At 43.9% G+C, this 24,612-nt stretch overlaps 1 protein-coding gene across 1 annotated transcript in view; it reads left to right on the top strand.

The window, feature by feature from the left end:
• The window catches only part of Niban1 (niban apoptosis regulator 1), a 153,080-nt gene that overhangs the window by 75,923 nt on the left and 52,545 nt on the right, over positions 1-24,612 (top strand). Inside the window, exon 5 of the mRNA XM_052200216.1 lies at positions 3,611-3,775. Coding sequence (XP_052056176.1) covers positions 3,611-3,775 — 165 coding nt within the window. The remainder of the gene's footprint in view (positions 1-3,610; positions 3,776-24,612) is intronic.

Below are 24,612 nucleotides of genomic sequence, written 5' to 3' on the forward strand. Positions count from 1 at the left end.
TTGAGCTTGAAAATTTTGAAAGAATCTTTCCAGCTTTCAAATTCTTTGATTCTCATTCATTTTACTTATTTTTATGAAGAGAAGATGATGGATACTACATAGGCTAAATAGGGCATTTCATAGAAATTCATGAACTGTGCATAATGTAATAACTCCATCTGCCTTTGTGTAAATCACACCACACATTCATTACTTGCTTTCTTGAAGAGAGCCCTGGATCTTATTAATGGACATGAACATTTCATTAGAATTTATGGAGAACAATATAATCATTTCATCAGTTGTTATTCTGGTGTAGATTGCTTAGTGTGGTATTTTTAATAATACAATTATAGGTAGTGCATGGATCATAAACCTAGATTATCAAATTATTACTAAATAATTCAAGCTAACACAATGTTTTATGTGCCTCCTACTTAACACTATGCATGATATTTTCTTCCAACAACTGCCTATCTGCCATGCTGATATCCACCTGCCACCGAAAGTGGGAATACCAGCATGTTGACTCTTGGGAATCTTTGCAGAACTTTCCAGAACAGACGATGCACTTATGGGTTTATTGATGAAATCATATCAGAAGGAATGAAAAACACAAGGCTGTGTGACTCATGCCTGGATAGCCCAGGGCTCCACACACAAGAGTCTCAATGACTATTGTGATTGTATGGTGTAGCCTATTGAGTTTTAAATATAGAGTACTCCACAGTAGATCATTTGTGATATTCTTGTAACTCAACTCAGAAGAGAAATGTAGATGGAATGAATCTAGAAAATTGTTATGGGAGGTTTAATGAGAGGTAACTAAAGGTGGAGAGGAGGGAGTTTTGTGGTGACTGGCCAATATGGGAGGAATTAACTTTCCTTGAGGAAGGTGCTGGAGACTAGTGGATAAATAGATGGTCTTTTCAGAATGTTCAGCCAGGGTGATCTGTCACAAGTGTCCCTGTGTTTTACTATACAGTGAGTCACTTATTTGGCCTTTTATTAGTTAGAATTTGGTTTGCTGCACACAATGAAATTGAAGTTAAACATGTAAGGTTTTACAGTGTTTACATGCAAGCATTTGAGTGTTGCTCCAGGGCTAGTGTGGCAGATCCACATTACTGTCAAGGACTTGGGCTCTTCTGGCTTTCTCTTCTATTTTCCCTAGGCTTGGGCACCTATTAGCACTTATTATTCTAAGGACAATGTGGATACTGGAGCTGTGGCTGCTTTCAGGTAGCATAAAGGGGAGGAAGAGGAGGATGTAGTGCCATTCCTTAGGGATGCCTGAGGAGGTTGGATATGTCTATTCGGGTGATTTCGACCTGGCCAGCACTTAGGAGCAGTGAGCTACCATACTACAGGGGAAGCTGGAAACGCATGTGACATTGTCATCATCTAAAACTTTTTGCCCAGTTAAAAGACAAATAGCTTCAAGGAAGGGGGAGTCTCTTGAATGTGTTCGCTTGCTTGTCATATGTACATTGATGCCTTACCAAGTTCTGGGTTTGTGTCAGGGATCATTGGGCTCAGTTTGTGTTTCCAAATAATTCTGTCTATTGTCTTCAGAGTTTTAGGACAGTGGAACCAGGTTTCCGTACTTGTCTTAAAGAAATCTTACCTTGTATTATTAATTTTCCAGTAGCTGACAGTCCTAAAAGCATCCCCTACAGTTCATATCCATTTCTTGGCATATCCAGCGTGCTCTAGCCTCTTTGATGGTCTTGCTTTCCTTCCTCTCCTAGAGACCTGAACTCACAGAACACACTGTATCTTCTGTGTGCTCCCCAAGGCCCTAGAAAGAAGTCGATCTTTTAACCAAGTGTGATGTTATGTGATAGCGATGCAAAGATAAGGCTGGGATAGGCTCTCTTCTCTCCTCTCCTCTCCCCCTCCCTCTCCTCTCCCCTTCCCTCTCCCCCTCCCCTTCCTCCCTCCCCTCCCCTCTCCCCCTCCCCTCCCTTTCTCCTTCCTCCCTCCCCTTCCATCCCCCTTCCCCTTCTTCCCTCCCCTCCCCCTCCCCCCTTTTCCCTCCCCCTCCCCTCCCCTCCTCTTATTCCCCTCCCTTTACTCCCCTCCCCTCCCTTTACTCCCCTCCAATTCCTCCCCTCCCCTCCCCTTCCTGTTCCCCTCCCCTCCCTGTTCCCCTTCCCGCTCCCCTCCCCTTCCTGTTTCCCTCCCCTCCCCTTCCTGTTCCCCTCCCCTCCCCTCCCCTCTCCTCATCTCTTCTTTCTTTTGAGACAGGTTTCTGTTTATAACAGCCCTGGCTCTGCTTTGTAGACCAGGCTAGCTTGTCTGCCTCTCCTTTCTAGGACTGGGATTGAAGGTATGAGCCACCATGTTTGGCCTGGGGTAGAGGTTTTGAAGAGAGACATGGTTTCACATGCATTTCTCAGAATTGATTTTGAAGAAATAGTTAAACATTCCCGTGTGTGCTGTATATGTGTAGAATTGAGCCCTGATATTGGGTAGCTACTCTACTATTGAACTAGACCTGTAGCCTCCAAGTTCTCTCAGGGCTACAAGATTTTCTAGCCCAACAGAGCATATCTACTCAGTCAGTGTGATGAAGTTGGATGTCTTCTAGGTTGTACAACTCTGCTACGGGCTGAGGATACAAGGATATGCCAGAAGTGGACTCCATCCTCTAGGAGATACTGTTCAGGGAAGGGTACCCGGTGTCAGGGTGGATTTACTCACTCTTCCTCCCCAGTGAGTGCCCGGCATGGAGACTGGCCACTCTCATATTTTAAGAGAACATTAGAGAGCACTGGCGGGTGCCAGTGAGGACTTCCCAGAGGAGGGACCTTGTGAAGGGTGAAATGATTTTTCTCTCAAAGAGCATGATGGAAAAGAAAAAAGTGATAAGGATTGTGGGAATGACTTAAAGTGTGGAATGGATGGACACCGGTCGGAGGGATAAAAACCAAGAGTAGAGGGGAACCAAACACAGCTAGACAAGTCCAGCCCTTAACAGGGAGCCAGAGAGGGGCAAAGGAGGCCGTAACATGCAAACAACAGGTTTGATTTTTGTTTTTTTGTTTTTTTGAAGAAGACATGATGAGAAGCAGGAGAGATGCACTCCTGAAGTCAGTAGGAGGGAATGTCCAAAGAATGGGTTGCCAGGAGCAACAAGTGTAACAGATCAGGTTAAAGGACAATTACCAGTAGATAAGCTGTGCCCTGGTGCCCAAGATGGCATTAGTGACTTTCGTCATTGGGTTCAGGGCAGGTGGGGCAGGAATCAGACTGTAGTGAGAAAAGAAACAGACTGTGAAGTCAGCAGATATTGCTCAGCTTTGCCAGGGAGGAAGAGACTTTGGGGAACCGGAGCCTGCAAGAGGCACAGGAAAGGGAGCTCTGTGTGCGGGACTTTGGAGATTCTTTCAACAGTAGGGAGCTGAGGAAGATGTGTGGTTGTCTGTGTCTCTCTGTGGAGGAGATTATACCACAGGAGGAGGGAAGGAAATGCTGGGCTGGCGGTGGGATTGAGAGGAAATGAACCCCATTTCCCTACCATTTTGCTATCCTGTGGCTTCCTCCAGATACTTTTACAGACCGAATGAAATAAGGGTTTGAAACACAAGACTCATGCTTTGACACTGTGTTCCCATTATTTCTCCAGCTTCCAGTGAGAAGAACTCGCAGCCCTTTGTGGTCCTACCCAAGGCATTCCCAGTGTACCTGTGGCAGCCTTACCTCAGGCATGGCTACTTCTGTTTCCACGAGGCCGCCGATCAGCAGAAGTTCAGCGCTCTTCTCAATGACTGCATCAGACACCTGACCCACGGTAGGCCCAGTCGCTCTCTGCCGTAATGGCCACCTTTTCTGAACTGCTTTGGTCAGTCATCTGTGGCCACAATTCTTAAAGCCTGAGAGAGCATCGCCATAGGGAAAGAAAGGGGGTCTATGAGCAGTGAGCTTTGGGCACAGGGAGCTTGGTGGACAGTGCTTAGAGCAGTTCTGTGACAGCTGGTGCGGGCCTGTTCTAGAGGGCTGCCTGGTCAGTCATAATCCTGGCCACTCTATCAATAATATAATCCCTCCTACTCCTTTCTCCTGGTGTGTTTGTGTGTGTGTGTGTGTGTGTGTGTGTATGTGTGTGTTTATTTTGGGGGGCTGCTTGAATTTGACTACAGGTTCTTGCTAGGAAATACTAGCTGGTCTTACCTTCACTGTGCAGCCCAGCCTGGTCTCGAACTCATAGTAAATCTCCTGCCTCAGCCTCTTGAGCACAGGGATATTGAGCATGTACCCCCATGCCCAGCTTTCCTAGTGCTTTTAATTATTTGTCACCAAGACCGTGCCAGTTGACCCTTTAGGTCACTTTTCATTTACTTCATTGTTTATTTCTGTGTAGTGGATACCCAATCAAGATCAGAGGCGTGGTTCGTTGGAATCTAATACTTTTCAATTAGCGTTCTTGTTGGTTAGCTTCCTGTAAGCATAGCAAACAACATTTATGCTGGCTTACATTTATTTTGGTGATTGTTGTCTGTGGTTGGTTGGCTCTGTTGCTCTGGGCCTGCGATGAAGGTGCGAATCTCAGTAAGAGGGACGTGCTGGAAAGAAGGGGCAAGAGTTCCATACCCTGCTTCAAGGACAGATTCTCAGTCATCTTCCAGCACTCTGGCCACACTGCATAGGCCGAAGATTCTAGTAGAAGCACAAAGCTGGGGTCCAAGCCTATGACACGGGGCCCTTAGGAGGACTTAGACCCAGACCACAGAGTCAGTTCTTAAAACTTGAAGGGACGTAAGAATCCTGGGGGAAACCTGATCAAAAGCTGGGAAGAAAGCTCAGTGATGATGAGTGACTGCTTACTGCTCTCGCGAAGGACTAGAGTTCAGTCCCAGCACTCAGGTTGGGTAGCTCACAACCTCTGTGACACCTGCATTTATGTGCACAGGTGGGATTTACTTTCCTAATACACTTCAAGTGATGTCAGCCGGCACACTCGAAGTAGCACGAAGTAGCACGGCTTTAGATGGCATCAGTAGCACGGCTTTAGATAGCATTATTTTGCTTTTAGGTATGGATTTACTCATCTATCCATAAATAAAAATTTCAAGGTGATTTTTTTTATTCCCATGTGCCCCCTTTAGACATTTTTATATGAATGTAGGTTTGTCTGGATTTGCAGATAAGTGAACTGTGTCCCTTGGCAGTTGGAAAGGCAGGCAGTCAAATGTCACAAGAGGAGTTTCATCTGTGCCCGCCCTGTATAGGTGTGGAGTGACAAAAGCATGTAAGGTTCCTCTCTTGGGGAGTCTCGATGCGAACGGAATGGCAGATCAAGCTCACCCACACATTCTAACTTGATAGCTAGCAAAGTTCATGTGTTAAAGAGTAACTAGAAACCTCAGCCAAGTGAAGAAGCGTGCACAGATGATCCCAGCTCTGGAATAATGTAACTTAAGGATGTCCCGGATCATGGCGGTACAAGAGTGGTACCGTTGGTGCAGGCTCCGTGCACTGTGGTACCTGTCGGGGCTGGCTCCGTGCATTGTAATGCTTTGTCTTGATGCCAACAAGAAATCTCTTGGCTGTGTTACCAGGGCATTTTGGATATTGTATTTGGTGGTTTTGCACCCAACCAGTTCACAAACGCCCTCCTGTCACTGTACAGGAGAAATATATAACACTTTATCGTAACATTGGCTTTGCAGCAGATGATTATACTCAACTGCAGGGTTAGGTAACTTTTTGAACGTGTTTAAGGCAGGCTGGGCTAAGCTGTAGGATAGGTGAGGTGTATTACATGCATCTTCTCTTCTCTTTTCATTTTTTGGTTTTTTGAGACAGTCTATGTAAACCTCCATCTCTGGAACCTACTCTGTAGGCCAGGCTGGCCTTGAACTCACAGAGATCCACCTACCTCTGCCTCTCTTGTGCTGGGATTAAAGGTGTGTGCAACTGCTACCCAGCTATATTGGATGCATTTCCAACTTACGATGGATGTGTTGAGGTGTTACCCGACTGTAAGTCAAAGAACATCTGTGTGGGCATGGTGCTGAGGACACACTATGTAAGCAAGTACCAAGCAATACCACCAGGCTGTACAGAATTTTAAGTTTTTTTTGCAGGAGAAGTCTCTGAACACACGAATTTTAGGCTGAGTCACAGTAAAAAGTACCCTGCCACACACACTGTAGCTAATTTAATTATACACTTATTTTTATGTTTGGAAATGTCCCTGAGACTATCGTTTTCGCTGAATGACAGTCACTGGTGCTGCATCTCCATAGTCCTTGGTATGTATGTATGTATGTATGTATATGCATGTATGTATATGTACACAATGTATGTATGTATTCATGTGAGTCTATCTGTGTACATGTATGTGCATATGTCATGGCATGCATGTGGAGATCCGATGGTAATTTGGGGAGTCTGTTCTTTCCTGATACCATTCAGGTTTTAGGCATCAAACTTATTTTGTCAGGCTTGGTAGCAAGTGTCCTTACTGGCTGAGGCCCCTTGCCAGATCCTAATTCTTGGTTTTAATGTGTGTGTCAATAGAGGCTAATAGCAATAAAAAAAAGGTATAACTCCATTTTGCTATAGCAAATCCAAGTAATATAATATTGACTCTTAACTAGACATTTATAAAAAGGATTTCCTTATTAGTATCATGCCTGTGTCGTTAATGTTTTAGAGTTAGAGATTTGCTGGGTACTATCTCAGTTTTCAATATACTTAGAACCTCTGCATCTTGGGTTTTAGTCTAGTAAGAACACATCTGGCACAGAACCCAGGAAATACAAAGTTGCACTGAGCGGAGAATGTGTTCTGCCCAGTCAAAAGGGACTTGCTACATTCCCCATTCCTTGTACATAATAGGAGTTTCTCTGGGGAGCTTTGGATGGTGTCGAGCCCGCATTTAGACACCATTTATGGAAGGTCTGAGTCAACTCAGTGCCCAGCTCTGCTCTCTAGGATGTTGTCAAGGCACGGAGACAATGAAGTCTAGTTAGATTTTTCTGGTCTGTGGCATATTCTTCAGACCAAAGACCATTTGTTCCCCACTGAGTCTCTATGCAGACAAGTGGGCATGAGCCACCATAGCATTACAGAGAGCAGTCCTTAGCTGTTGCAGGCCGATGAGCTCATGGGGCTTGCTCCATCCCCTGATTTTTCCCCCTTGTATTTGATGGCACAATGTACCACTGTTTTTACTGAATCACTTTTTCTGTCCCAAGTCTCTACCTATTATTCATTGTATAGTCTTGAATAAGCCATTAAGAGGTTTTCTCAAGCTGCCAGTTTACTGTATTTGCCAAAGTTGTTCCCAAGGGCTAGAAAATACTGCCTGTGACCAGGGCCTGAGCCTCTGTTTGCCATTGTCATTGCTCCACTGACTCTAAGGGCACCGCATGGCTGTGCTGAGAACTGGGTCCTAGATATTTGAGTGAAGTCAGCCATTGTTGATCCCACATGGGCGTCTTAAGGCATGTTCCCTAGGGCTCAGGTCAACAACAACTCAGCCCACTTGGCCCAAAAATGTTGGATCCAAATTGTTCTCAATATTCATATCCATACATTCCAAATACAGATGCACTTATGTTGTATGTAAGAGGTATGTGTATTTAACTTTGGCAAAGGTTCTGTCTACATGTTCTTCTTGTATAGTATGGCTGTCTGAAGACAGATGAGGACAATTGGAGGATCTGTGCTCCTTCACTCTTTAAGGGAGGGAACAATGGCCAGCATTGGTTTCACTAAGGAGCTCTAAGTGTGCTGGGTAGATACGAGATCCCCCAAGATTAATCTTTACAGGACAGCACGTTCCAACACAGTTATCGCGTGGCATTTGTGGATAGTACCTGCTGCGGAATTCACACTGCAGTCCCTGACCACGGCACGTACCACAAAGTGGGATTTATAGTTCCAAGATGTGTGGAGGCAGTTTTCATCTCCAAGACTCAGCAGTGTGAGTCCTTCACAAGTACAGAGCTGAACACAGGCTGTGTGGGTGGTGGCCACTGTCAGTGCACACCTGCTTCCCCAGCTGCAGAGGCGCAGGACAGGGGGACCGTGTTCCTGGCAGGAGGTATAGGATAATTGGGAGCTGAGAAGCAATGCAGATTATGAATTACTAGAGGAACTGAAGGAATTCTGTGAACTGGAGTCATAGACAAGCAAGAAGAGACTGGTAAAGATGGCGTGATAGACTAGATCAGCTGGAACAGGGCTTTATATTATATATTAAGAATGTGGACTGTTCCCGAGAATTATAAGTCCATAAGTGACATGATCCTCACTTACTGTCAAGTGAGTCACAGTGACTGTAGCATTAGCAGCATAGCAGGGTAACATGTTGTGGTGCCAGGGGCCACTTAGGAAGTTTGAGCAGGCAACAACAGGTGGCCATAGGCTGCACTAGGCAGAGGGTGTGAATTAGTGACAAAATTCATCAATAGACAGCTATTGTTCCTGCCCTAAAGGATTTGGGGAAAAAAAGAACATGGAGTAGATGCAGGATCACCACATGGGCGGTGGTTCTGCAGTGGACGTGAATGCTGGCAGTTTCCTTCAACTGTGTTGTGCTAGTCCGAAGGATGCTGCATTAGCCTGGGGGACAGCCGGGAACTCCACTAAGCAAGCGCCGGTGTTTATTTATATCACTGGAACATTCTGGGAGATGGATTGTAGAATATCTGGGAAATATGAGGGTATGGGTTGAAAACACCAAGAAGCACCCAGAGGATTTAGGCTAAGAGATCACAGTGATGTGACTCATGCCACCCTTGTGACCTCCAAGGGCTTTGGTGGTGGCCAAGCCGGGCTGAATGTGACGTTGTAAAGCAATTGCATTTTAGATTTGGTTCCTTTGTCGGTGCTGTGTGTCCCAAGCTCTTATCCAGAACTCCCCTGTGAAATCAAACACTTTTATTAGATTTGATTTTGACACTTCACAGTTTTAGGTGTTCAATACACATTGCTGAGTTAAATTGGATTTCAGAACAGAAAAAGACATTACAATTCAAATAAGATGCAGCCAGTCCTTTTAATGTGCTTATTTCGACATGGTGTTTTACATTCTCCAGCACTCGGCAGCAGATCTTGGGTTTATTTTCACCGACTTAATATCTACACACAGTCTAGAGATACCTACAAAGCAAGTTTGTTACCGGAGGGACTGTCTGGTGTGGGCACCAATCAATTCTAACTGAAAATACAGAGTGAGTTTTATTATGAAATCTATGAGAACACACGTTTGAATTTGTGTCACCCATGTTTATGGAGAAACAGATCTAGAAGTTGGAAAATTCTAACTTATGCTTAATTGTTTTTGGCCAGTGTACTTCAAATAAACATTATTTGGAGAAAACAAATTAAAAACCAAACAAAACTTTTGGGGGGTGGAGTGGGAGCTTTGACACAGGATGTCTCTGTGTAGCTCTGGCTGTTCTGGAACTTACTATGTAGATCAGACTGGCCTTGAACTTACAGAGATCCACTGCCTCTGCTGGCCAAGTGCTGGGATTCAAGGCATGTGCCACCACTGCCTGGCTCCCCCCACCCCTAATTTTATGTGCATTGGTGTTTTGCCTGCATGTATGTCTGTGTGACGGTGTCAGATCTCAGTTACAGACAATTGTGAGCTGCCATGTAGGGGGTACTGGGATTTGAACCTGGACTCTCTGGAAGAGCAGTCGGTGTTTTTTAACTACTGAGCCATCACTCTAGCCCCAAACACAATTTTTATAAACAGCACTTTGAATGCTTTTACTTGCAACCACACAGCTGTGAACCTCCAAAGCACACAAATACTTACTCGTTATAAGCTGGGCACAAAGTGTTGGTAACTATTCTTTCCTGAAAAATGAGATGTCAGTGTCTTGTTTTAGAAGGGGTGATCTTAAAGAAAAATCCCTTAAAGTTGTTCTCTTTGCACAGACCACCTCTCTCTGAGTTTTGCCTGTGCTTGTTGTATGATGTGGTCAATACTCTATAATAGCAAATATTTCCCTTTGTCCCCCTGTGAGTGTGAGATTTTCTCTGAAGTCATTATTTCTCCTTTTCTGGTCTTTGCTGATTATTTATAAGATCCCAGATTAGGGAAGGAACTTTAGGGTCACCTGTTATATACCTTAGAGTTTACTTATGATAAAGCTTGAGTAGAACCGTGCTTGTCAGTGGCAGAGGGCTGAATGCTCTGACCGCCTTTGACATCTATCTCACATAGACATATCCCTACCGATTCTCAACAATAGAAAAAACAAAACAAAACAAAAACCAATCAATCTTTTGGACATTTCAAACACATGACTCTTAAATCAAACTACTGTCATGATTGTTTCCCATGATCCACAGTGGCACAGTCTGGAGCAGTCACATAAGGTCCTCGGAGACCTGGGTGTGTGGGTTTTTTGGTTAGTGGCATTATCTTAGCTGACCTTGCTATTGTCCTCTGGTTAAATATGACTAGATTACTTATCTTCTGTAGACCTGGAATATAAAGTATTTGATCATGTAGGTTGTATGCTGGTTAAAAGTTAGAGAGTTGAAACGCAACCCTCCGTGACTTTATACAATTTAAATGTAAATGCTTTACTGTGTATGAGTCCATTGTTAGACCTCCGTAGGCATCATCGATCCAAAACATGCCTTTATAATGCTTCTGCTTTTGGTGCTAGTTAAACTAGTGTTCTCAAAGCAGCATGAAGGCTGGAAGTGGAAGAGGGGTCTCCCCCAGAAGCCAGACCACTAGAACCGTGCCCCTCAGCATTGGTTCATTGCCCCAGCACAGGCTTGGGTTGGTCTCTAAAGCCATGGTGCCTAAAGCCACGTTGCCAGGGAACTACATTTGAATACTTCTTGTCAAACAACGATATTCCTGGGACAGCAGCTACCATTCCCCTCCTGACTTCTGCTGAGCTAAATAGTTATCTTGGCATGAAGGTCTAACAACGATGCAGTTATAATGGGTTACCAATCAGACCCATAATGCAAACAATTAACCCAGCAATGAACTGAAGAGTTAATTTAAAATCTGGTTCATTAAGATTGGGTATATTCCAAAAATCAATGGAATATGAATATATATATATATTCCATTGTATATATATTTCATGTATATATATTATTTATTGCCTTAGGGAAATTTGAATAGCTTTCAAGTTTGTTTTTTTAACTCATCATTAGAACAAAGACTCAGAGTGAGAGATTTGTGTGATGGCTGCTACAGTATGTGACAATGTGGTCAGCATTATGGAAGGATTCTATTTGGCATACGGTTCTTTTAAAAATCAGCGCTTAGGAGAATTTGGAGGAAATTCTGGAACACTGTAGAATGCTGAGCCCCGTGTTCCTCGTCCCATGCTGTGAACAGACTTGGAGAGAGGAAGATCCCCAGGCAGGAGCTGTGGCTCATTCTTTTAGTTGTTTTGAGGTTTTTAGGTTAAATATTGAGTGCATGTAACAGAATGCTTTGACATATTCGGCAGGTGTGAGGAGCTCTGCTATCAGAGCTGTCTTTTCTCCATCCTTTCGTCCTTCCTCTGACCGCTTGCCACCCTGGGTGGTTTTGTGCTGTTTTTCTCCGCAGCAGCCTTATCTCCTACGAGCGATCGTCTAGCATACTTTAAACCTTATCCGCATGGAGTCTGACCCACGTCTTCTCCCACAATCTCTTTATTAATATTCTGTTCCAGCGTCTCACTTGTGTGATTGCTTGTAGTTGTCAGCCGCTGTCAATCAGTGCTAAAGCTATCCCGTTGTATTAATATGCTGTAATTTCTAAGGCTCGGTCTGCTGCTGACAGGGACCTGGGATGCTTCCAGCATTTGTCACTCAGAAATGCCATCGTGAGGACTTCCCCTTTGTTCTTGTTGATAGGAATTTGATTTTTATTTTGCTTACTAATACCTTAAGGGGTTTTCTCATCTATGTTAGTGAGCGTAGTGGTATGTAAGCTTCCTGTTGGTTAATGAGATTCTAGGGCTGGTCATTTATGCTTTACAAAATGGACTGGAGGGCTGGGCATGTAACTTAGTCACTGAGCTCGTGCCTGGCCTATGTGAGGCCCTGGGTTAGACCCTGAACTAACCGTACCCCCTAAAGAAAATTAGGGAACATTCTTGCTCTTCTTGCCCCATTTTTTTGGTTGTTGTTTTTTTTAGGGGGTTGTTTGTTTGCTTGTTTGTTTGTTTTTTGGAGACAGGGTTTCTCTGTGTAGCCCTGGCAGTCCTGAAACTTACTCTGTAGACCAGGCTGGCCTCGAACTCAGAAATCTGCCTCCCAGAGTGCTGGGATTAGGGCGTGCACCACCACCATCTGACTCCATTTTTTTCTTTTTTAATAATAAAAAGTAGTTTAGGTAAGACTGGAATTGTTCATGTTTAATATTTGGTAGACCTTTTACATGAATGCATCTAACTTAAGACTCTTCTTAAAAAATAATAATTTAAATTTCTTTGATAAGTTCGTAGACACATGCACTGTATCTTGATAATGTCCACCCTAGTCTCCCCCTTCACCTTCTCCCAGGGTCCCCCCTCATTGTACCCCCAACCTCAAAAAAATATTTTAATCCACTGAGTCCAATTAGCATTGCCCATATAGGCACAGTATGAGCTCACCCACCGCACCCTGTGCCATCTTACCAGGGGTCATCCTCTGCCTAACCCCAGAAAATAACTTCCCCTCAGCAAGACATCAGTTAGCTCCTCCTCAAGGGCTGGAGCCTTGGTGTAGCCCCTCTTGGGGCTCTTTCTGAGGGGAGATTTAAAACCAGTGACTTATATTTATAAATTGCTTTAGGACTATCACACATTTCTATTTCTTTTCACTACATACAGAGTTCTGGAGTGGCTGTTGTCTTTCTGTCGTCACAGTGAAGACTGTCCTCTGCGGTCATCTAACTTTCTTCAGTGAAGTGGAAACATTTGCTGTCAGCTTAATGACTCCTTTGGGAATAATTTAATTTATTTCAAAAACATTTTCTCAGCTGGGTGTGGAGATGGAGACTCACATCCCAGCACTTGAGAGAGTAGAGGCAGGAGGATCAAGAGTTCAAGGACAGCCTCTGTTACATAGCAAGACCTAGGCCATCCTGCTTCACAGAGAAAAACAAAAGTCTCTCTTTGTCCTTGGTTTCCTGGGGGTTTTGTAAGAATGTATCTTAACAGAGTTTTCTTAGACGTTGATAACACTTTCAAATCACTCCAAGGTCTTTGGGCTTCTGTCCTAGTTTTCCAGGGTTGCTGTGGCTGGGTGACCACCTCGCTGCAAAGTTGTATCTAGTTTTAGAGGTAACTAAGTCCTGGGGCAGGCAGGACAGTCTCCTCTGAGGACCCATCGCAGGCTTTTCTCCTTGGCTCTCAGATGCTTCCCTGAGACCTGCCTTTGTCTTACTGAGTCATTTCCCTTGAGCCCACTGTTAGCGTTTATGTCCACGACGGTGTCATAATACATCTATTTAGTTACTTGTGTATGGGGTGTGTGAAGGTCAGAGACAGCAAGTGGTTGGTACTCTCCTTCCACGGGGGCCCTAGAGATGGGACGTGGGTATTTGGCAACTATCTTTACCTGCTGAGTCATCTTGCTGACCCCTTTGATGACTTCAGTCCCACCAGATGGGGAGGGAGGTTAACCTCTTTCCAAATGACCTCAGTTTAACTGAGTGGGTCTGCAAGGCTTCCTTTCCAGATAAAGTCACTTTCTGGCCTAGGGCGCAGTGCTTGGGAAAGCACTCTGTTGACGCCTCAAGGCACTGGGAGGCAGGTGCTGCTGCTAATTGCGTCTGTCTGTCTTGGTGTGCAGACAAGGTCTCTGATGTAAGAGTGATGACAGCTGGTTCAAGACAGTTTTAAACCTGGGCAGTGTGACGTCAAAGGTCACGGTCCTATGAATTGAAGTTTCCAGAAAAAAGCCACCCTAAAGTTTTCCAAGACTGATTAAAATCTTTCCGAGAATTGGAATGTGGCAGGACCAGGGCCACATACTGTTGAGATATCTTTAGACTTCTTCCTGACCTTTTGTTATCCACCTTTGAGTCTAGGTTAACCCTTTTGTGACTACCATGAGGAACTTCTTGGAATGCACTAGAACAGACCAAGGCTTCTTCCATCTAAAAACTAATACTGTTGTGGGATGGCATCTGGGACCTGCTGTGGAAGCTCTCCATTTTGCGTTAGTCCTCCACCTGTCTGACATTTGGCCATCAGGACATATATTCACTGACTGTCACTTCTTTGGGTCTGTAACTATGAAAGCCCAGGGAAACTGTTGCCACGTTGGAACAGCTGTTTGGCGCAACCTGAATCCATCTTCCCGGGCCATAGTTGTTCATACTCCCTCTGAGGTGAGACTGTGCTCTGTGTGGACACTCTTCTTTGGGGGCTACTGATTGAGCACCCACTGTAAGACAGAATTTAAGCTGTATAGTATAAAGCATAAAGCTGGTGCTTAAGAAAAAAAATCCAGTCTGTTTCCTGCTTGGGGCCTGGTGATTTGAGGTTAGTCATTTCATACTAAGCTCGACACGGATGGTTTCTTAGTATTGGTTTGAGGAGGAAGTGAATCACTGTACATCTATTGAAATTTGGGTAGCAATTGAGATGGAGAAGTCTTTGCTTTGAAACATGAAGTGGTACCTTTACCCAAATGGGTGTTTCTGTGGCCAACTGCAGACAATAAAATTGCTCTCCAATGCTAGCATTTCCTTTGCACATATATATATGTAGCTGTGAAAAATGTCGTGGGATATACTGTAGGCATATACAGTGCTTATGTATTTACACATTAACTACTTATGTTTTAAATAGTTACCATTCACTTTGTTTTCCGTTCAGAACTTTTTTTCCTGTTAACTGGACTGCTATCCTTTTATTTAAGGCAGGATCACACTTAGCCTCTAACACATTACGATGTCCAGGCTCGCCTTGGGTTTCCAATCTGCCTGCCTCAACCTGCTGAGGGCCAAGATAACTGGTTTGAGTCACCATGCCGCTAAGTAAATTCTTGGCTACTGCTGAGAGGAATCCTGCCTTGACCTGATTTGCTTCTTAGAGATTTCTTCAGAAAAGGAAAAGTCCTGCTTGAGCCAGCATCTAGTGGTCAAGGAGATACTGAGAAAAGGAATGGGAGAAGAGAGAAGCCATAGAGGGAAGTTGGAGAGAAGCCATATCTTACTGCTGGCTTTCACACCTTACCAGACCAAGCCACTCTCTGCTAACTTCCTTTCCTGCTGGAGATTAGGGTGTGGTCTCTGTTGGGACCATCAGAGAGAAGAACTGAGACTCTCTGAACCAGTCTCTGAACCAGAGTTGGCTGATCACACTGCCTGTTCAGTCTGGTGGCCATCTCCAGGAAAGACACAAGTTGGAACAAGAGAACTTGTATTGAGGGTGTGTTGTCTAGACCATTGTCTTAGATCCTGGAGACAAGACAGAAACATGAGGCCACATTAGTGAGGTTAGCCCATTCTGTCAACAGTAGAGACTTTGTGGAATTATTTTTTCCTGGTGTTGAAGGAGAGATGGAATAACAGAAACATGAAGTAGGAATGAATGTCATTTCAGCCCATTCCGTCCCATTCCATGTCACCTCTTGGCCAACCCCACACGGTTCTGTTCCAGAGAACTTGTTCAGTCAGGCCAAATGTCCTCCTGAGACATTTCTGATCACTGCCTGGTCCTTTTTCAATCCCTGCAAGGAGAAGAATGGTTGATGATACCCTTCTGTCTTTCTTTTTCAAGGACCCTCCCCATGCTGGGGAGTGAGCCTGGGTCCCCATGCATGTTAAGCGAATGATCTGTGACCAACCCAAGCTTTCAGGTCCCTTTTCTAAGCATTAAGTTATTAGATTGAACATTTTCAATTTTGAGAAGTCGGCAGCCTTTCCATGAAGTTGTAGACTCTCTTCAGTGACAATGGTGAATTATTCTTCCTGAGAGCAAGGTCATTTGCACCCAGCCAACACTTCTTGCCTGAAGAATCTTAATGAAGTATGAGGTATGATGCCTGGAACTGTGCGCTCTGATTGCAACCTGCAACATTTTTCATCAAGACTATTTGAGAACATTCAGAGTGGCAGGAGAGGAACTTGTTCTATGTGTACTCAGGGCATGTGTTTGGGTAGATGTGTGTGTGTGTGTGTGTGTGTGTGTGTGTGTGTATTATTGGGGTTACAAATTACCTTCCTGGTTGGCCTTGCCTGCTATCACTTGCATTGATCTAAGTGCTGTGTCTCAGTTGTTGTGTAGATGTCCTGTATTCAGATCCCACCATCCATGTCAGACATCTCCCAGCACTTCCAGCTACAGGGGAACCTTCTTCTAGTCCAATCCCCGGCATAGGAAGGGATTGGAAAAGAAAAGAACAGAAATCAACAAAAAAGACGGTGATAACATTTGGGATTTGACTTTGAGATGAATCACCTTCCTGACAATAACAGAGTTGAACTGAATGCTGTTTGTCTGGAGGAAGCGCAAATCTCCCCTTCTTCCTTCTGCAGATATTTCATGAGCTAAAAGATTCCTAAGGTTGACTGCCAAGGGCGGTCATAAATATCACTGCCTTTCTGATAGCTTGATGGATTTTTATGGTTGGGTTTGGTCTTGATGCAGGACGGGGAAATCCCCCGGATGATGACTTACTTGGCAGCAGACATGCCTAGTTTCTCCTCACTTCTAGTTTCAAATGTCTGTTGGTTTAAAATTAATATTGTACAGTTCCCCTTTCCAGATTATGGACTAATGAAGACGTCTCTGGAAATAGGATTTTTATAGCCAAATGGAAGGGAGCATATACTAGGGAATTAACAGTTGTGTTAAATGGATTGTTACACATTACAATCTCGAATGCATTTATTTCCTATCTTCTCCCTCACTGTTTTCACTACTCTTTGCTTATTTATTTATTTATTTATTTATTTATTTATTTATTTATTTTTCTCCACTCTTTGGAACTAAACCTTAGGCCAGTGACTCGCTTTGGAGTTCTCAAATTTCCTGAAGGCCTGAGGATCTATGTGATTTCCTCAAATTTTTTTAAATTATTGATATATTTATTTACATTTCAAATGATTTCCTCTTTTCTGGACCCCCACTCCCCGAAAGTCCCATCAGTCCCCTTCCCTCCCCCTGTTTTCCCACCCAACCCTTCCCACTTCCCTGTTCTGATTTTGCTCTATACTGCTTCACTGAGTCTTTCCAGAACAAGGGGCCACTCCTCCGTTCTTCTTGTACCTCATTTGATGTGTGGATTATGTTTTGGGTATTCCAGTTTTCTAGGTTAATATCCACTTATTAGTGAGTGTATACCATGATTCATCTTTTGAGTCCGGGTTACCTCACTTAGTATGATATCCTCCAGCTCCTCAAATTTTTATTTTTAAAAACTTACATATATCTGGGTGTGTGTGTGTGTGAATGAGTGTGTGTGTGTGTGTATGCTTATGCATGTATGTGACACTCTGATGTGGGTTCTTGCAGAGAACAGAATACCTCATGGAGCCAGAGATGCGGGCAGTTGTGAGCTTGTCCTGGGTGTTGGGAACTGAATGTGGGTCTTCTGGAAGAGCAGCAAGTGCTTTTTTTTTTTTTTAATGTATGTGAGCACACTGTAGCAGTCTTTGGACACACACCAGAAGAATGCATTGGATCCCATTACAGATGGCTGTGAGCCACCATGTGGTTGCTGGGAATTGAACTCAGGACCTCAGGAAGAACAGTCAGTGCTCTTAACCGCTGAGCCATCTCTCCAGCCCTCAGCAGGCACTCTTAAACTGCCGTAACCCACCAGATATTTTGGAGAAAGTTCTGCTTTACTTTGTTAGACAGATAAGGTCCTTGGGAAGGCAGCTTTCTCTCTTGAGTGTCTGGTGATCTGTCCACCCGGATTTCCCAAAGCTGATCGTCTTGCAAGGCTTCTCATCCCCCACTGTCCTTCCAGGTTAGGCTTCTTTCTTACCCAAAACAATATGGCGTGGGGGAAAGAACTGGTCTCAGTGTTCAAGGCTTCCATAAAACAGAGCATTGGTCACGTCCGCTAGTACCACCTGCTCAAGGCCCATGGAGAAGAGACAAGAGATAAGAGATGAGAAGATGAGAGATTGCTTCACTAAGCAGGAAACTCCTGTCATTCCTCAGGAGGCAGGTGATGTTTACCTGATACAGAACCTGGTGAGTGATGGCTTTTTAAGACCGGTTTCTCTATGCAGCCCTAGCTGTCCTGGAACTCACTCTGTAGACCAGGTTGGCCTCAAACTTACGGGATCCACCTGCCTAAGGCGTGTACCACCATTGTCCAGGAGGGTTTTCTTTTTTTCTCTTTAATATATAAACAAAGCAGTAACCCTTAGGGACCTGGGAAGAAAAGGACTCCCTCACCTAGAAATCTGGTTGAAGCTTCTGCGATAAACACTCAGGAACTCTGGACCAATGATCAAGAGCCAGCTGAGGCTTTTCCTCCTTCCCAGCTTTAAACCACAGTGGTCCTGGATCTCACCAGAAATCTCCCTTTTTAACACTTGTGTAACCCCAGTGGCTCCTGGTTTTATTACTGTAGTTTTTATCCAAGACTCCTGGAGCTGCCCTATAATCTCACCTTTCACAAAGAGAGAGAAAACGTTTCTTAGCCACCCTTTGAGATGTACCTTGAGCCACCAAGAGGGTAACTGTGGCTAAAGGTCAGACACTTAATTGTAGGTCTTCTTTGAGGAGGCCACGAGGGTACTCTATTCTTTCCTGAATCTCTTTCTATTTTTAATAAATTCTAACTCTGCCTTATACTGGCTTGTCCTGAAACTCCTTTATGAGTCAAAGCCAAGGATGTGTTTTCACAGGAATGGAAGTCCTAAAAGATTAAGGGAACTAACTCTTCAGGCTGCTGAGGGGCCGGTGATAGCTTATAGGCCCATCTCGAAGGACACTGGGACACTTGGGTTCTAATGGTACCTTAAGAATGTACAGTCGGGGGCTGAGGAGGTGACTCAGCTGTTAAGAGAACTTACTCTGCTGAAGTCCCCTTCCTAGCATTTACAGGGTAGCTCACAGCAGTCAGTAACTCCAGTCCCAGGGGATCTAATATCTGTTCTGGCCTCTGCTAGCACAAGCATACACATGGTACTCAGGCAGACACGCAGGCAAAACACAGATACACATAAAATCTCTTTCTGGTTTTGCTTTTTAAATAAAAATGCCCGGCCGGGTTGGTGGTGGCTCACGCCTTTAATCCCAGCACTTGGGAGGCAGAGGCAGGTAGATTTCTGAGTTCAAGGCCAGCCTGGTCTACAGAGTAAGTTCCAGGACAGCCAGGGCTACACAGAGAAACCCTGTCTCGAAAAAACCAAAAATAAAATAAAATAATTAAAAAAAAAAAAAAGCTCAGTAGTGTGTGAAGGATGCTGGAGAAGTGCTTTCTGATGGACTCTACTGCAGAGCACGGAACCGGGTAAAGTATGAGGACTGACCTTCCTGCCTGCCTACCCTTCTTCCCACCTCCCTCCTTCTCTCCCTCTTTCCCTCCACTGTCCACGTTCTTCTGCCAACAAATACTGACGGTACATCTTTTTATCCCACACAATTCATTGGGAACCAGTTTGGATGTTACAAGCTAGTAATAGCAAAGAAAATTTAATCAAACTGAGGTGTGTGTATTTACAAGAGAGGGATTTGACTCAGACTGCTCTAGAGAAGGCATGTGTGAAGGAATTATCCTAATATTAGCCTGAAAATCGTGGCATCTAGAATGAGAGTTGACATATGTGATCTGTAGGCCCAATCTGAATGTCACCTCTTTTGTGCCAACACCTTCTGCCCAGCTATTCCTGCCTGCTTTTGTCAATGAAAGGCAGAGACACAGGCAGAGTCATGGCAGAAACTGTGGGACTGGCAGAGCCTGCAATACTCTAATAGTTTGCCTTTCACAGAAAAATCTTGCTGCCCTTTGGTCCAGAAAACATATGAGAAGAGGACCTATAAGCCTAGCATTTGGGAGGCTGGGGCAGGAGGATTGCCATAAGTTCTGGCCCAGCCTGGGCTACAGAGGGAAACTCTGCCACAAAGCAAAAGACAGAAAAGAAGAAATATAGTATTTATTTTGACCCAGGCCTTCTTGAGCAGAGTGAGTCACAGACATTGGGAGACTGAGACATTAGTTTCTCTGTCTATCTCTGTCTTCCTCTGTTTCTCCCTCCCCCACCATGTATGTGTGTGTGTGTCTGTGTGTCTGTGTGCACACACAGACACAAGCATAATACTTGGGAGTAAGTGAATATCTCTTGAAGTGGACTTGAAGCAGAGATAGGAGGCATTTCCTAGAGTGAGATTATGTACTTCAAAGGGATGTTCTCTGTGTGAAGAGAAGTCTGGGCCACAGTGGATGTAAGCAGTGTGTGTGGAATCAAGGAGTCAAGCCATCTGGATTCAAATCTCGACTCTTACCTAGTAACTGTGTTTCTCTCATTGCTCTTCACTGTTTAGGGTTAAGACAGAGATACTCAGTGCCCACTGCATGGTTACTCTGCAGATTATACAAGATTAATGTAAGGAAGTCATGGCAAGTGACTGACTGAGAGCAAATCTTCATAGGTCATAGACATCATTACTAAGCACAAAAATAATGTTATAAAATAACACCCAAAACTGTCATTGTTTCTAACCCAGCATATTTTTTTCATGATGTTTCATCTCAAAAGTGGTAGTTTGTAAATTGTTCTAATTTCATTCTGTTGCCGTAATAAAATACTGACCAAAAGTACCTCCAGGAGGTAAGGGTTTATTTGGCTTATATTTCTGGGTCATAGCCCATCATTGAGGGCAGGAACTTGAAGCAGAAATCATGGAGGAATGCTGCTTATTGGCTTTCTCATAGTCTCATGCTTAGATAGTTTTCTTATACAGCCCAGGTCCACCTACCCAGCTAGGAATGTTCCCACCCACAGTGGACTGGACCCTCGTGCACGAGTTCATAAAGCATGACAATCCTCTACACACATGCTCATAGGCCGATCTAGGCAGTTCCTCTAATGCCGATTTCTTCTCAGATGATGTCTGCGTTGGTAATTAAAGCTAGCTACAATGTAAATTATGGCTTCAGGCAATTTTATAATATTTTGAAGTTTTTAGTATGTTTTCAAAATGATATTTTCTCCGTAAGCTTGAGGTGTTTGTCTCCATGTCTCTGGCTCTCATTTTCCCCGTACCCCGGCTTCCTACAGCCTAGGCATTCTTGGGTGACCTTCCCTTGTCTTCTGACACTTGGTTTCACAGTCCACATATTGATCTGATTATTACACCATCCTCTTCCTTTAGTCCATTCTTTCCTGAAGCTCTGGCTTTGGTTTCTGGCTTGTAGAAGAATGTGGCCGCTGGTTGACAGTGATTCTAAAAGCTATGGGGAGATCGAAGGGATGGGGCGGTGACAGTGGACACTGACTGCTTTGTACCCCATCACTAACTGTCCCCTTCCCTTACCCAGGCTTCCATTTCCAGAGCAATGGTACTCCCACAATTCTGTCCATTCTGTTCTGGCACCCAGACTTTCCAGTTGCATTGTGGGATATACCCACTGTGCCCAGCACGTGGCTCATCATGCACTGTGACAGTGTCATGAAACTAGGTGTGGCCAGGCCAAGAAAACAAAATCAGAGTGGGTGAAACAGAAAACAGGAAGTGGGACTTGCTCAGCTTCTGCTTGGGATCCCATAGCCTGGTTTCCACAAGCTATGGTGTCATTAGGGAAACAGAAATCAAACCGGTATTCTCTAACCGTAGTGACCGCGGAGGAGGAGGCACTGGATAAGGACACCAGAGCTGGAATTCTCCTTCAGATGGTGTGCATCCTGGCTGTCATTTGCTAGTGGCAGGAGGTGGGGAGCTGAGTGGCTTACCCGGGGCTTGGAGGAAGAGAGGGGCATTGGTAAGAGCCAGGCCGGGATATGGTGCAAGGGGTACAAAGCCAAGTGGTTTCTTTTGAGTTAAGTGTTTTCCTTCTTTGTTTTATTTTAAAGTCTCATATAGTATATGCATATGCACAGTCTGTATGAACACATAACTCAGCCCGCATCACAAAAGCTAGACCAGTTTTCCTTCTTCCCTCCTTCTGTTCTTCCACGAGCAATGTTAAATAAACTCCGCATCTTCTGTATGTTCTCCCGTGTGCTTCCATGATACGGTGTGTCGTTTGGTCACTGTTACAAGTAAGATCATCCTGCCTTGATTTTTCTTACCCAGTGCAGCCTTGTGAAAACCTCTTCTAGTTAACCGGTATGGTTCTAACTCATTGGTCAGCAGGTTACAATATTCTGTGGTTTGCATTCTAAATTGGTCAGCCATGTTTCCATCAATCCCTTTCCTTTTTAATTCTCCTTTAAGTCAATTCACAATTATATTAACATGATCGTGTTAACTATGTTGTGCACATGTCCCCGTATTCTTATTTCTGTGAAGCTGTGCCCAGGAAGTATGGTTGCCAAGTCAATCAATTTTTAACTTAATAAATTCGATCAGGTTAACTTTCAGCTGGACTGTAAGCTTTCTCGTTTCTCTGGTGTGCAAGACCATTCTTTTAGTATCATCTTTGCAATAGGACTTTCCCTCCTTTATCCTCACCAATAGGCTGACAGGTTAAAAATGAATCTCCTCTTTATTTTGGTGGGCCTTGCCTAACTGCTGTGGGATTTGAGCATCTTACCTAGTAGTAGTCAACAGTTACTATCTGTGAATCTTCCATTTCCATTTCACCCATTCATTCTCCTGTTCTGTTGTTTTATTGTTGTTTCCTAAGAGCTCTGAAAATTTGCACATTAACCCTTTGTTTACCTCACTAATGACATTTTATTCAAGCTCACCATTTTTCTCTTATCATTAACTCATTTATGTTAGCTTTTAATTAGAATATATGCCATGTGAAGATATCTAATTTTTTTTTTTTTTTTTTTTGGATTTGGTTTTTTCGAGACAGGGTTTCTCTGTGTAGTCCTAGTTGTCCTGGAACTCACTCTGTAGACCAGGCTGGCCTCGAACTCAGAAATCTGCCTGCCTCTGCCTCCCAGAGTGCTGGGATTACAGGCATGTGTCACCACCGCCCGGCATCTAATTTTTATATAATCAAATATGTCTATCTTTTCTTTTATGGTTTTTGGATTTTCTGCCCTTGTTGAGATTTTCCTTAACCTTGGATTATACGTGTAATTTTCTTCTTTTTGTTTTAAAGATTTATTTATTTATTTATTTATTTATTTATTTATTTATTTATTTTATGTGAGTACATTGTAGCTGTCTTTAGGCACATCAGAAGAGGGCATCAGATCACATTACAGATGGTTGTGAGCCACCATGTGGTTGCTGGGAATTGAACTCAGGACCTCTGGAAGAACAGTGCTTTTAACCACTGAGCCATCTCTCCAGTTATACTACTCTAATGTCACACTCAAGTCTCTCATGTGTGTTGAAATCATGTTTGCATGTGATGTACACCTGTAGTCTACTGTTTTTCCTTAAGTAGATAAATAGTTGTATGAGCACTGTTGATGAACTAATATAACTTTCCCACTGACTATTAAAATGATATGCATATATCTTAATGTTATCTGGTTATTCTTTTCTCATATTCTTATTCCCACATGGTTGCAATTTTGATTTATGGTAGATTATAGGGTTTTTTTTTGTTTTGCAGTATTATACCCGATATGAAATACTTCCCCCTGCAATTGATTTATATTATACTTTCTTCACTATTTTAGGCACACATTCTAATTTGTGAACTTGTGCTTATTGTAGCTAATTAGCTCCTAATGCCTGCTGGGAGTCTAATTGCAAGCTCATTAAGCTATAAATTATTTTTGAAAAACAATTCAAATGATCACATGATATAGTCTATGGGTGATATTAGAAATTCACTTTAAAGACCAGACCCACTCGTGGGCTGTGTGCTGCAATGGGTGTTTCTCCTGCCCTGGTAGAGTTTGAGGCTGCAGTTTTGATGTGACTGAAAGAGGCCAAGGAAAGTGCTTGTGACTGTAGAGAGTCTATCAAATGCCAGGCTCTGTCTCTAGTCCCTCCCTCATGGTGTGTCCCCAAATCTGAGATCCCAGGCAGGTAGTTTCCAAGCTCAGGAACCCACCCCATGGAACTCTGTTGGAAGTCTCTGCATCTGGACCTAACAGAACCCACAGTGTCTGCTTCAGGTGAGGTAAGAGCTCCACAGCTTGGGTGCTGTTTGACAAGCTAGGGGACGTGCTTGTGTGGTGTGGCTCTGCGCGTTAGGCACACCCCTCCCTTGCCTTCAACACTCCCTCTGGCCACAATTCCACCTATACTCGTGCAACTTGCCTCGCTGTTCCACGACTACATGCACCGTAGAGCAAGGGGCTGAGGGGACACACAGCACATCACACCCTGGGCCACTTGACACACATTAAGCCATGGCCCGTGTTTGCTCAGGGTGCTGGGGATCCAGTGGTGAACATCTGTGGGCTCATTTCCCACACTCTCGCTGCTGTTCCTGGTTGCTCTCTTGACTATAGTGATGCTTGTTTTTAATTTAGGCATTAAATACACTCGCTAATACACTCACCAGTCATCTAGAAATATGGGCTTAGATGAAAAGTTTCATATTAATTTAATCTTAATTAAAAATTCAGAATCAGTGTGGATCAGACCAGCGTTCATT

The sequence above is a fragment of the Apodemus sylvaticus genome, chromosome 12 (assembly GCF_947179515.1).
Source record: "Apodemus sylvaticus chromosome 12, mApoSyl1.1, whole genome shotgun sequence".
Taxonomy (NCBI): domain Eukaryota; kingdom Metazoa; phylum Chordata; class Mammalia; order Rodentia; family Muridae; genus Apodemus; species Apodemus sylvaticus.